This window comes from Salmo salar, chromosome ssa19, assembly GCF_905237065.1.
Source record: "Salmo salar chromosome ssa19, Ssal_v3.1, whole genome shotgun sequence".
NCBI classification, from domain to species: Eukaryota; Metazoa; Chordata; class Actinopteri; order Salmoniformes; family Salmonidae; genus Salmo; species Salmo salar.
This window is the reverse complement of record NC_059460.1, coordinates 59,729,032-59,741,872: the sequence shown is the minus strand read 5'-3', so window position 1 is coordinate 59,741,872 and position 12,841 is coordinate 59,729,032. Positions and strand designations below refer to the sequence as shown.

The window sequence follows — 12,841 nt, the reverse complement described above, 5'->3', positions numbered from 1 at the left end:
GAAATTTTCCAAGCTGGTTAAAGGCACAGTCAACTTAGTGTATGTAAACTTCTGACCCACTGGAATTGAGATACAGTGAAATAATCTGTAAACAATTGTTGGAAATATTACTTGTCATGCACAAAGTAGATGTCCTAACAGACTTGCCAAAACTATACTTTGTTAACAAAAAATGTGTGGAGTGGTTGAAAAACAAGTTTTATTGACTCCAACCTAAGTGTATGTAAACTTCTGACTTCAACTGTAAATTAGTTTCTAGTATTGTGCTCTACTGATTGCAGGCCTTTTATGCTGACTGCGGGCTTGTAGGGCAAGGGAGAAGGACTCTGAGGAGATGGATCTAAGTGAGATGGATCTAAGTGCTGAGTGTAGACTCGGCTTGGTGAAGGGCAGCGATGGGTCGGTCGATGCATCCTTTTTAGCTCACCGCTACGTACACCCCTCATACAGTTGACGCAGACAAATCTGATACCTAACCTTCTTGTCTATTCCATTATTAGGATGTAGAATGTTTAACTGAGTGAACAGATGAACACTTTACTGCATTTAATGTACATTTCCATTCATTTTGAAAATGAGTTGAAATCTTATCAGATTTTTATAGCTGGATTGTTTTGAGAAAGTTGGGGTAAGTATGCTTACTGCAAATAAGGTTAACACCATAGTTTTCTTTTACTACACTTTAATGGTATTGTTAGGGTTAAACTGGCTATTTGTTTGCATAACCTATATAATATGCCGGGGAAGCTATGCTACAATATTAAGTATATAAACTACGGATAAGTCAACTGCTGAAGACAAGAACTACAACCGGCGACAGGAAGTGCGTCACGAGGCTGGGACCAGCCTGCACGCCGACGATAGGATGAGTAAGTTTAAACCACGCTCATCCTCCCTCTGACAGGCCAGCAGTGAGCGGGAACTATCACTGTCAGATTATATAAGAGAGAACAATAGGATGTAACGCTCTCTTCTCTGTCTGCCCTGCGTGGTGTCACAGCGAGACCGTATATATATATATACGAACAACTTATTTACCATACACGTGTTAGCAATAATTAAAGAACAAAGAAAACTTGAGTTACTCTTTGCCAAATAATTTGTTCTAATACCAGATTTCAATTGACGTGACCTTACAGTATGTTGTAGGGAAATGTGTACTACCCTACCCTCTTATCTGCCTATGATGCCACTGTTATCATGTCTTGTCTGCCCATACAGGTATCCCTTTATGCAATCTAGGGGTTTGTCCCATTTCAGTGTTAGACCGCTGTTCAATGCAACCAAGTCTCTATGGGTCTCGAACCATTTCCGCATCATGTTGTTGTCCTTAAGTGCTGAACAGTGTCTATGGGGCTCGTCGGACCATTTCAGCACATGGCGCTTTCCGCCAATGCATAGATCGGTGTCAAACTGCACTCACACCTATCTTACTTTCCTTACTACTATGATACTTGCAGTGTGCTGGATACAGCTGCCTGACGTTAATGTTGCCACTGAATCTGCAGGTCGCGTGTTCTGAAAGAGACCGCTGCCACCTGACAGGAATATGCAACAATAGGCTAGCTGAGGGAGGGAGCACCGAGTCCCACGTGTTCTAGTCAACGCGGATTCGACGCCCCTCGCTTGCAATCGCTCCAGTTCACTTTTTCCAGCAACTCCGAGCCAAGGAAGAACGATCACATTTAACCGCGCAGCATCACCCCCAATAGGTACTAGTAGTCTTCCCCGGCTTTGCCAGTAGTGATACACATTTGATCCATATTTTCTGACGGTTTTTCTTAGCCTTTTGTTGGAGGATGAATAACCTTGTCAGAATATATTTTTCTAGATAGAGAACCCGTTCTTGGTCGTGATGTGGGTACATCGTTAAAGGGGTCCCCCGCGGCTCCCTGTAATTGTCACCTGCAGTTGGTCCACCAATTTTTTTTTCAACGGTGTTGCTCCATGCAAATCCCGGGGACTATGTGAGCATCATGCTGGCGGTGCGATGCCTGTTTTTCGCTGCAGTGAGTGCGCGGTTTGCCGTGACAGGTAAGAGACTGGGGGGGGGTTAAAGCCGCGCTTTCTTCCCGCAAATTTAACCCTTAACGCCATACGTAGGCCTATAACTTTCCCTTCATTATTAACGGGTTATTTTGAGATTTTCCGAGCTATTTAAGTCCCATTTTGCAGACTCCCTGTCACGAGAACTATGCGGTAAGATTTTCTGCATCAACAATTTCCCTCGTAACGCGCGCCTGCCGCCTTCGAGATGGGGATGGAGTCGGAGCCGTGCTCCAAGGTTCTGTAGTGGCAGCCTACGCAGTAAATCGTGTTCATGGGAGACTGCAGCAGACATCCACAACACCACCATCACAATAGTCAATCCCGGCGATAACAGTGTGCCAATCGCTGGTTGTCGCCCGCTGTCAGTGCAGACATTTCATCATTCACGATAACAAAAGCCCTATTGATTGATCACCCTGTTTCTCTTCCCCTTTCTCTGTCTGCCTTCCTTAACCGCTCGGATGAAGGCTGGAGCAGCTCGGTGAGCAATAGAGGAGACGGAGAGACGTGGGAATGGCAGCCTGCGGAGGAGCAGGGGGACCGGGGACCTGCTGTGGAGGAAGTCACTCAGCCCAAGCGGCTCCTGCAACAGATCGACTCGGAGGGAGAGTTGGTTCACCGCCATCTGGACACTCGAGTCAAGAACCACACCGAGGGAGCACAGGTGAGTCCTATATTTTGTCTCCAGGTGACACACAAGAGAACACAATTTCCCCAGTCATTATCAATATTTGCACAGACAGGTAGGCTACAGAACTAGCAATGTCAAGCTACTTCCAATCAGGCCTAATGGACATTGCTGAAAGGTGGTCACTGTCAGATCCAACTTTCTGGGTGCTTAAATATCCCATTCATCTTCTGTATCCCTGTTTTGACTGCACATTAACAAAAACTATATTGGACATAGATGTGTGTTCCTGCCCTCTCTCCACCAAATCTCACTAATGTAGCTGAAGGTAAACTCTTCCTCAAATTCATAGAAAAACGCTATTATCTCTATTGCCTCACCACCTATAAAATCCTAAATGAACCCCTTAGGTACAGCTTTATGACCTAGCTTTACGACTTATTCCTATAGACACATGGGGCATGTCCAAAAGTGCCATTTGGGATGCATAGGGATGGGCGATTCTCATGAAACCAGTTTTAACCATGGCAGTAGCAAATTGAGTTAGAAAACCATGATGCATCTGCAACAATCAACTATCATTCTGAAGTCTAAGACACCTAATTTATGGCACAAGGTCTTATTTTAAATAATTTGTACATTTTCTCCAGAATTGTTTTATTTTTCACCCCAAATTCTCATTAACGAAATGCGTGCAGATTGAATTCTCGGGTAATTTCATACAATCTTGCTTTATAAAAACCTAATTTATTAAAATAAAACACAATGTTGCTGTTTGTCCAGAAATCATAAAAATTGTATACTCGTTGAAGCTTAAATTTACATTAAACTATAATATTTGTTATGTAAAAACAGTGTTTCTCATTATCGTAACACTTTTTCAAGCTAATGCAAAAACGACCCCCAAAAATTAAATAAAGTTGTAATCCCCATGATGCATCATCTAGAGTAGTCCTTAGATGAGCACAAGTTCATTTAATTTCTTCACTTATTTGCCTTCAGAATGAGGATCTTATTCTCAAACACCCCCTTTACGACACTTGACTTTCTCAAGTGAGTTAAATGCAAGGCAGTTAACCCACTGTTCCTAGGCCGTCATTGAAAATAAGAATTTGTTCTTAACTGACTTGCCTAGTTAAATAAAGGTAAAATAAATAAATAATGTATTACCAAAATGACTAAAAAGCGGAAATTGGGAAAATCTACCGGAGCCATTACCTTTCCAACATGGAGGCATGAATGGGCTTTAGTAATGTGGTCAATTGTTTGCTGACTCATAATGGCTGTCTCCTATTACTTGCAGATTCAACTAAGGGCCTCTCATTACCGAAACACATTTATCATTACCGCAGATTTTTTTTTTGTCAATTTCAGTAATGAGAAACTTAATTTTGGTGATGATAATAAGCTAATTCTAATGTATAATCAATGGGTGTGCTGTGCTGGTAACTTAAATGATTTACTAGGACCATGCCTACATTGTATACATTTTATTTTTATATATTTTTTGGGTGAAACATCAGTAGGGTTGTCAAGAAATATGGGTGTATGAACCCCATTTAATTGACTTAAAGCCACAATCTGGAGTTTGTGTTTGAGCAAATAGCAACCCTGCCACGTAAAGAAGGATATCCTCCATTTCTACATGTGTACCTGTTTTAGCGCTTACCTATACTGTTGTTTTGACAGTTTTTGGTCCATATCCCACATATTTAGAATTTAATTTATTTATTTATTGTACTTTTTACCCCTTTTTCTCCCCAATATCGTGATATCCAATTGGTAGTTTTGTCCAATAGCTGCAACTCCCGTACAGGGCGAAAGTCGAGAGCCATGCGTCCTCCAAAACACAGCCCGCCAAGCCGCACTGCTTCTTGACACACTACTCGCTTAACCCGGAAGTCAGCCGCACCAATGTGTTAGAGGAAACGCCGTTAAGCTGGCGACCGAAGTCAACGTGCATGCGCCCGGCCCCGCCAAAAGGAGTCGCTAGAGCATGGTGGGACAAGGACATCTCGGCCAGCCAAACCCTTCCCTAACCCGAACGACGCTGGGCCAATTGTGCGCCGCCTCATGGGTCTCCAGGTCTGCGACACAGTCTGGGATCGAACCCGGGTCTGTAGTGACGCTTCTAGCACTGCGATGCAGTGCTTTAGACCGCTGTGCCACTCAGGAGGCCCATATTGAGATTCTTTATAGGCATATCATGTTATACCATTTGCCCATATGATTCCATTAAATTTAGAAATGCATCTAAAATACTTTAGAACCACACATATCCTTATCCTAATAGACCAATAATGGTGGTACAGACTGGGGAAATAACTTTTTCTCCAAAAAACTTGCTTTTGAAAATGCAGGCACGTAATTACAGTATTTATGAAAAAAAGGTGTGTTTGTCAATTGCATTAAGATCAGTGATTTTAGTGTTTTGCAAGTCATTTGGGATTAACAAATGACACAATTTGATGTATTAGGTTACTGAATCTCTAATAGACCTCAGTGCAGTCTTTCAATGGCAAACTATGCAACGCTCATTACCGAAACATGGATTCTCATCTCCGAAACCTGCTTATCATTACCTTAATGCACCAATATTAGGAAATATAAAATGTATGCTTTAGTAATTTTGGCTTAATCTTTTGTTCTTTATCCAAATATGTGTACATAAAAATAACATGTACAGTGTATTCGGAAAGTATTCAGAGCCCTTCACTTTTTCCACATTTTGTTACATTACAGCCTTATTCTAAAATTGATTAAATAAATTAAAATCCTCATCAATCCAATACCCCATAATGACAAAGTGAAAACAGGTTTTTAGACATTTTTGCAAATGTATTACAAATAAACAAACAAAATACCTTATGTAAATAAGTATTTAGACCTTTTTCTTTGAGACTCGAAATTGAGCTTAGGTGTTTCTACAATTTGATTGGAGTCCACCTGTGGTAAATTCAATTGATAGGACATGATTTGGAAATGCACACATATAAGGTCCCACAGTTGACAGTGCATGTCAGAGCAAAAACCAAGCCATGATGTCAAAGGAATTGTCCGTAGAGCTCCGCGACAGGATTGTGTTGAGGCACAAGTCTGGGGAAGCGTACCAAAAAATGTCGGCAACATTGAAGGTCCCCAAGAACACAATGGCCTCCATAATTCTTAAATGGAAGAGGTTTGGAACCACCAAGACTCTTCCAAGAGCTGGCTGCCCAGCCAAACTGAGCAATCGGGGGGGGGGGCCTTGGTGAGGGAGGTGACCAAGAACATGATGGTCACTCTGACAGAGCTCCAGAGTTCCTCTGTGGAGATGGGAGAACCTTCCAGAAGAACAGCCATCTCTGCAGCCCTCCACCAATTAGGCCTTTTACGGTAGAGTGGCCAGACGGAAGCCACTCCTCAGTAAAATGCAGTGGTGTAAAGTACTTAACTAAAAATACTTGAAAGTACTATTTACGTCATTTTTTTTGTGGTTATCTCTACTTTACTATTTATATTTTTGACAACTTGTACTTTTACTTCACTACATTCATAAAGAAAATAATGTACTTTTTACTCCATACATTTTCTCTGACACCCAAAAGTACTCGTTTACATTTTGAATGCTTAGCAGGACAGGAAAATTGCATAATTCATACACTTATCAAGAGGACATCCCTGGTCATCTCTACTGCCCATGATCTGGCAGACTCACTAAACACATGCTTCGTTGGTGAATGATGTCTGAGTGTTGGAGCATGCCCCTAGCTATCCGTAAATACATTTTAAAAAACAAGAAAATTATGTCATCTTGTTTGCTTTATGTAAGGAATTTTAAATTATTTATAATTTTACTTGTACTTTTGATACTTAAGTATATTTTAGCAATTACATGTACTTTTGATACATAAGTATATTTAAACCAAATACTTTTAGACTTTTACTCAAATAGTATTTTACTGGGTGACTTTCACTTTTACTTGAGTAATTTTCTATTAAGGTATCTTTACTTTTACTCAAGGATGACAATTGGGTACTTTTTCCACCACTGGTAAAATGCACATGACAGCCCGCTTGGAGTTTTCCAAAAGCCACCTAAAGGACTCTCAGACCCTGAGAAACAAGATTATCTGGTCTGATGAATCCAAGATTGAACTCTTTGGCCTGAATGCCAAGCGTCACATCTGGAGGAAACCTGGCACCATCCCTATGGTGAAGCATGGTGGTGGCAGCATCATGCTGTGTGGATGTTTTTCAGCAGCATGGACAGGGAGACTAGTCAGGATCGAGGGGAAAGATGAATGGAGCAAAGTACAGAGAGATCATTGATGACAACCTGTTCCAGAGCCCTCAGGACCTCAGACTGGGGTTTACCTTCCAACAGGACAACGACCCTAAGCACACAGCCAAGACAAAGCAGTAGTGGCTTCGGGACAAGTCTCAATGTCCTTGAATGGCCCAGCCAGAGGCCGGGCTTGAACCCGACCGAACATCTCTAGAGAGACCTGAAAATAGCTGTGTAGCCGCGCTCCCCATCCAACCTGACAGAGCTTGAGAGGATCTGCAGAGACGAATGGGAGAAACTCCCCAAATACAGGTGTGCCAAGCTTGTAGCGTCATACCCAAGAAGTCTCGAGGCTGTAATCGCTGCCAAAGGTGCTTCAACAAAGTACTGAGTGAAGGGTCTGAATACTTATGTTAAATGTGATATTTCAGTTTGAAATTTTTTATACATTTACAAAAATTCAAAAATCTGTTTTTCCTTTGTCATTATGGGTATTGTGTGTAGATTGATAAGGAAAAAGATAGATTTAATCCATTTTATAATAAGGCTGTAACGTAACAAAGTGTGAAAAAAGTCAAGGGGTCTGAATAATATCGAGACAAAATACAAGATTCTGAAAATATTGTGTAAATGAGAAATTACAAAATAAACTAATTTAAACATAACTGAAAACAATTATATTTTAACTCAGGCCTTTTCATTCAGTGAGCAATGTAAAAAAAAATATTAGAAATAGTTTGTTTCTTTTTCGGGACTTTGAAAACTGTTGCGGTATTGAGAATTTTTGCATTGGTACTGTAGTTGTGGAAAAATGCATAATATCTGATCAATAAACATAACAATACTTTTTAAATACATAATTGCAGATCCTAATTTTAGTGGTCCAAGAGGAGTTATGGTGGAAAATGTGTTTCTGTTTTGTCAAGTGCCAAGTTTTGTGAGAATCACCCCTGGAAACTGGGTGCCATTTGGGATGCAGAACATTATGTGGAGCTGCAGTGGAGATAAAGCCTCTTAATAGTTCTATCTTTTGAGCAGTAGAATGTAGGCATTGTTCTGCAGGCTTTCAGTGTGTACTGAAATGTCATATAGGTTAGGTTATTTACAGTTATGGGGAGAATATATGTTGCTTTAAAGAAGGGAGCTATGTGTGGCTTCCTCTTAAATGCAAAATGGAGCAAATAAGATCTAACAAATGAAAGATGCTTCAGAGAAGAATTTTTTTCTTCTCTAAATGAGATGAGAGATGAAATAATCACATTTTTTGCCGACTTGGTCTTAGACCTCCTTCATTAGTCAATGCCAGGCAGAATAATTCTCTCATCAATGATTAAAATCCCATTTGATGTAGAAGAGGGAGACGAAATGGGAAGATATTAGTCTAATTGTGTGTCACAGTGCTGGACCGTGACTGATGAGACTCATATTAATAGTTTAACCTAGCCCCAGATCTGCTTGTGCTGTATAGTTGGCAAGATGGCACAAACAGATCTGGGACCAGCCTATTTGGCTACTATAGTTAATAGCTACTAAAGAAGCCACTCTAAGAGGAGACTTGTCTTGTGTGACATAATGCTAGTCAGGTTAGCCTTTATTGCCACTTTTATTGCCTGGTGTATTTTCAAAGAAGCTAATGTAAGGTCAGTGGATTGATATGGTATTGTCAGGTGTTCCCATCTTGGATGGGTACAAAGTACAAGATGCTTTTAATGTTACTTTGCTTTGGTTGGTAGATCTGGATTAGTTGCCATTTGAATGCTTACAAAAGTGGATTGATGTTTTGAAAGCGTACAAAAGTGGATTGATGTTTCTCACCCCTGGTTTAAACCGAGGCAGGTGGCATGATACCCCTTTCGATGCCCCGAAAAGTGTTAATTTCAGAAGTTCTGACCATTAGTCTTCACTGGCCAGGTCTTCACTGTAAATAATAATTTGTTCTTAATTGACTCGCCTGGTTAAATAAAGCTTAACGTATATACAGTACCAGTCAAAAGTTTGGACATACCTACTCATTCAAGGGTTTTTCTTTATTTTTACTATTTTCTACATTGTAGAATAATAGTGAAGACATCAAAACTATGAAATAACACATGGAATCATGTAGTAACCAAAAAAGTGTAAAATAAATCAAAATATAGGTTATATTTGAGATTCTTCAAAGTAGCCACCCTCAACCAGCTTCACCTAAAATGCTTTTCCAACCGTCTTGAAGGAGTTCCCACATGCTGAGCACTTGTTGGCTGCTTTTCCTTCACTCTGCGGTACAACTCATCCCAAACCATCTCAATTGGGTTGAAGTTGGGTGATTGTGGAGGCCAGGTCATCTGATGCAGCACTCCATCACTCTCCTTGTTCAAATAGCCCTTACACAGCTTGGAGGTGTGTTTTGGGTCATTGTCCTTTTGGAAAACAAATGATAGTTCCACTAAGCGCCAACCAGATGGGATGGCGTATCGCTGCAGAATGCAGTGGTAGCCATGCTGGTTAAGTGTGCCTTAAATTCTAAATAAATCACTGACAGTGCCTCCAGCAAAGCACCATCACAGCTCCTCCTCCATGCTTCACGGTGGGAACCACACGTTTGGAGATCATCCTTTCACCTACTCTGCGTCTCACAATGACACGGAGGTTGGAACCAATAATCTCAAATGTGGACTCATCAGACCAAAGGACAGATTTCCACCGGTCTAATGTCCATTGCCTCGTGTTTCTTGGCCCAAGCAAGTCTCTTCTTATTATCGGTGTCCTTTAGTAGTGGTTTCTTTGCAGCAACTTGACCATGAAGGCCTGATTCACGCAGTCTCCTCTGAACAGTTGATGTTGAGATGTGTCTGTTACTTGAAGTCTGGGAAGCATTTATTTGGGCTGCAATTTCTGAGGCTGGTAACTCTAATGAACTTATCCTCTGCAGCAGAGGTAACTCTGGGTCTTCCTTTCCTGTGGCCGTACTCATGAGCCAGTTTCATCATAGTGCTTGATGGTTTTTGCGACTGCATTTGAAGAAACTTTCAAAGTTCTTGACATTTTCCGGACTGACTGACCTTCATGTCTTAATAATGATGGACTGTCGTTTCTCTTTGCTTATTTAAACTGTTCTTGCCATAATATGGATTTGGTCTTTTACCAAAAAAGGGCTATCTTCTGTATACCACCCCTACCTTGTCACAACACAACTGATTGGCTCAAACGCATTAACCTCTATGGGCTAGGTGGGATGCTTGCGTCCCATCTACTCAACAGCCAGTGTAATCCCGTGGCGCGATATTCAAATACCTCAAAAATGCAAAAACTTCAATTTTTCAAACATATGACTATTTTACACCATTTTAAAGACAAGACTCTCGTTAATCTAACCATACTGTCCGATTTCAAAAAGGCTTTACAACGAAAGCAAAACATTAGATTATGTCAGCAGAGTACCCAGCCAGAAATAATCAGACACCCATTTTTCAAGCTAGCATATAATGTCACATAAACCCAAACCACAGCTAAATGCAGCACTAACCTTTGATGATCTTCATCAGATGACAACCCTAGGACATTATGTTATACAATACATGCATGTTTTGTTCAATCAAGTTCATATTTATATCAAAAACCAGCTTTTTACATTAGCATGTGACTAGCATGTGACTAGCATTCCCACCGAACACTGCCAGTGAATTTACTAAATTACTCACGATAAACGTTCACAAAAAACATAACAATTATTTTAAGAATTATAGATACAGAACTCCTCTATGCACTCGATATGTCCGATTTTAAAATAGCTTTTCGGTGAAAGCACATTTTGCAATATTCTCAGTAGATAGCCCGGCATCACAGGGCTAGCTATTTAGACACTCAGCAAGTTTAGCACTCACCAAAGTCAGATTTACTATAAGAAAAATGTTATTACCTTTGCTGTTCTTCGTCAGAATGCACTCCCAGGACTTCTACTTCAATAACAAATGTTGGTTTGGTCCCAAATAATCCATTGTTATATCCAAATAGCGGCGTTTTGTTCGTGCGTTCAAGACACTATCCGAAATGGTAAATAAGGGTGACGAGCATGGCGCATTTCGTGACAAAAATCAATTTTTATGCCATTTTTCTCGTAAAAAAGTGATAATATTCCGACCGGGAATCTGCGTTTAGGTAAAAAGAGGAAAGAAAATAAAGCACGGGGTCGAATTGAGCAATTCCACAAATTAACAAAGCACACCTGTTAATTGAAATGCATTCCAGGTGACTACCTCATGAAGCTGGTTGAGAGAATGCCAAGAGTGTGCAAAGCTGTCATTGAGGCAAAGGGTGGCTACTTTGAAGAATCTCAAATATAACCTATTTGTTGATTTGTTTTACACTTTGTTGGTTACTACATGATTCCATGTGTTATTTCATAGTTTTGATGTCTTCACTATTATTCTACAATGTAGAACATAGTAAAAATAAAGAAAATCCTTGAATTTGTACCTTTATTTAACTAGGCAAGTCAGTTAAGAACAAATTCTTATTTTCAATGACGGCCTAGGAACAGTGGGTTAACTGCCTGTTCAGGGCAGAACGACAGATTTGTACCTTGTCAGCTCGGGGATTTGAACTTGCAACCTTTCAGTTACTAGTCCAACGCTCTAACCACTAGGCAACGCTGCCACCCCGAATGAGTAGGTATGTCCAAACTTTTGACTGGTACTGTATATAATTGCCCATAATTGTGCCCTGACTGTCCAAAACTGACTAGAGCTGAGCTGACATTGACCCCAACTGCCCCAGCCTGCTTGGTCAAAAGGTCATAGCTGTTGTCACCACCAATCATTAAAGGAAATTAAATTACCTTTTTCCCAGGAGGAAGTTCACTGTCAGTCATTTCAATTCTAGTCAGTTTTGGACATCGATAGCTAGTACCCCTGTCCACACACACACTCTTTCCATGGTGCTGATTCATCTGACCCCACCTGATACCCCATGGCAGCCACCCGTGGGGCCCCCTCCCTCTCCCGCCTGTCCGCGCCCCTATCACCTTTCTACACCTTTACCTGGTCTCTCCCATTACCCGCCCTATCAATACCATCTGCCAATCATTCGGCGAGGCAGGAAGATTCACCGTTTGAGGCAACCTTGAGTGCCCTCCACCACCGGCTGCCCAGCGCTCGTGTGTAACCCAGACGAACTTCCTGAAACTCTGCCTTTTGCAGTGTTTCTGTATGAGGCCCTCTTTTACCTCAGTCAAATCCCCCCCTTTCCATGTAATCATTTTCAATATTATCTAGTAGGAAAAACTGATCCTAGATCAGCGCTCCCTACTCTAAATCGCTTTATAATTACACTAATCAGCTGCTCACCAAGGCCTTTAAGAGCAGGGCTGGATAAAGTCTGCATGCCCTAAAGCTGGTACAGTCTTTCTCATAACTTATGCCCATTCCCTAGAAGTTCATGGCAAATAGGAATGATAATTGAGTAACATGCTAAATGTTTTTTTTGTTTTTTTTATCTCCTCCTACCGTTTCATTCCTTACCCAGATAAACAGCAACTGTCTTTTTAACTTTTTACAAAGACAGTTAAGGTCAGACACAGTACAACCAAACGACTCGCTGGAGTTATTAGACAGAAAGTCTTTGTGTCAGCACCTCCACAGCCGTTAATATTCAGGTAGCAAGGCTATCGACTCAGTGGACTGTCACAAACTGGGTTGAGATACAGCCCGTCTTTAATTAGTCTGTCTAGGTTTGGCAGTGCCTCCACCGCCGCTGTAAATTGAACGTATTTCCAACGCCTCCTATTTCTAACGCTTTCCACCAGGCAGGCACACATACACTCAAACACAACACTCTCACCAGCAGCAGCCTCCCGTACAGTAGGTCCTTAGCCCCAGCCACTGAGGTGGAGTAAGGGGTTAACTGCTAGACCAGGGGTC

General features: G+C 41.2%; 1 protein-coding gene across 5 annotated transcripts in view; it reads left to right on the top strand.

Annotated features, from left to right (window-relative positions):
- Nucleotides 1-1,583: 1,583 nt before the first annotated feature.
- Nucleotides 1,584-12,841, top strand: part of LOC106579163 (disintegrin and metalloproteinase domain-containing protein 11) — a 48,799-nt gene continuing 37,541 nt past the window's right edge. The window contains exons 1-2 of one of the 5 annotated variants that reach the window (XM_014158784.2): nt 1,584-2,034; nt 2,517-2,713. In XM_014158784.2, coding sequence (XP_014014259.1) covers nt 2,563-2,713 — 151 coding nt within the window. In that variant the 5' untranslated portion in view covers nt 1,584-2,034; nt 2,517-2,562. The remainder of the gene's footprint in view (nt 2,035-2,516; nt 2,714-12,841) is intronic. The other 4 variants (XM_014158783.2, XM_014158787.2, XM_014158785.2 and 1 more) reach the window with 4 other exon arrangements.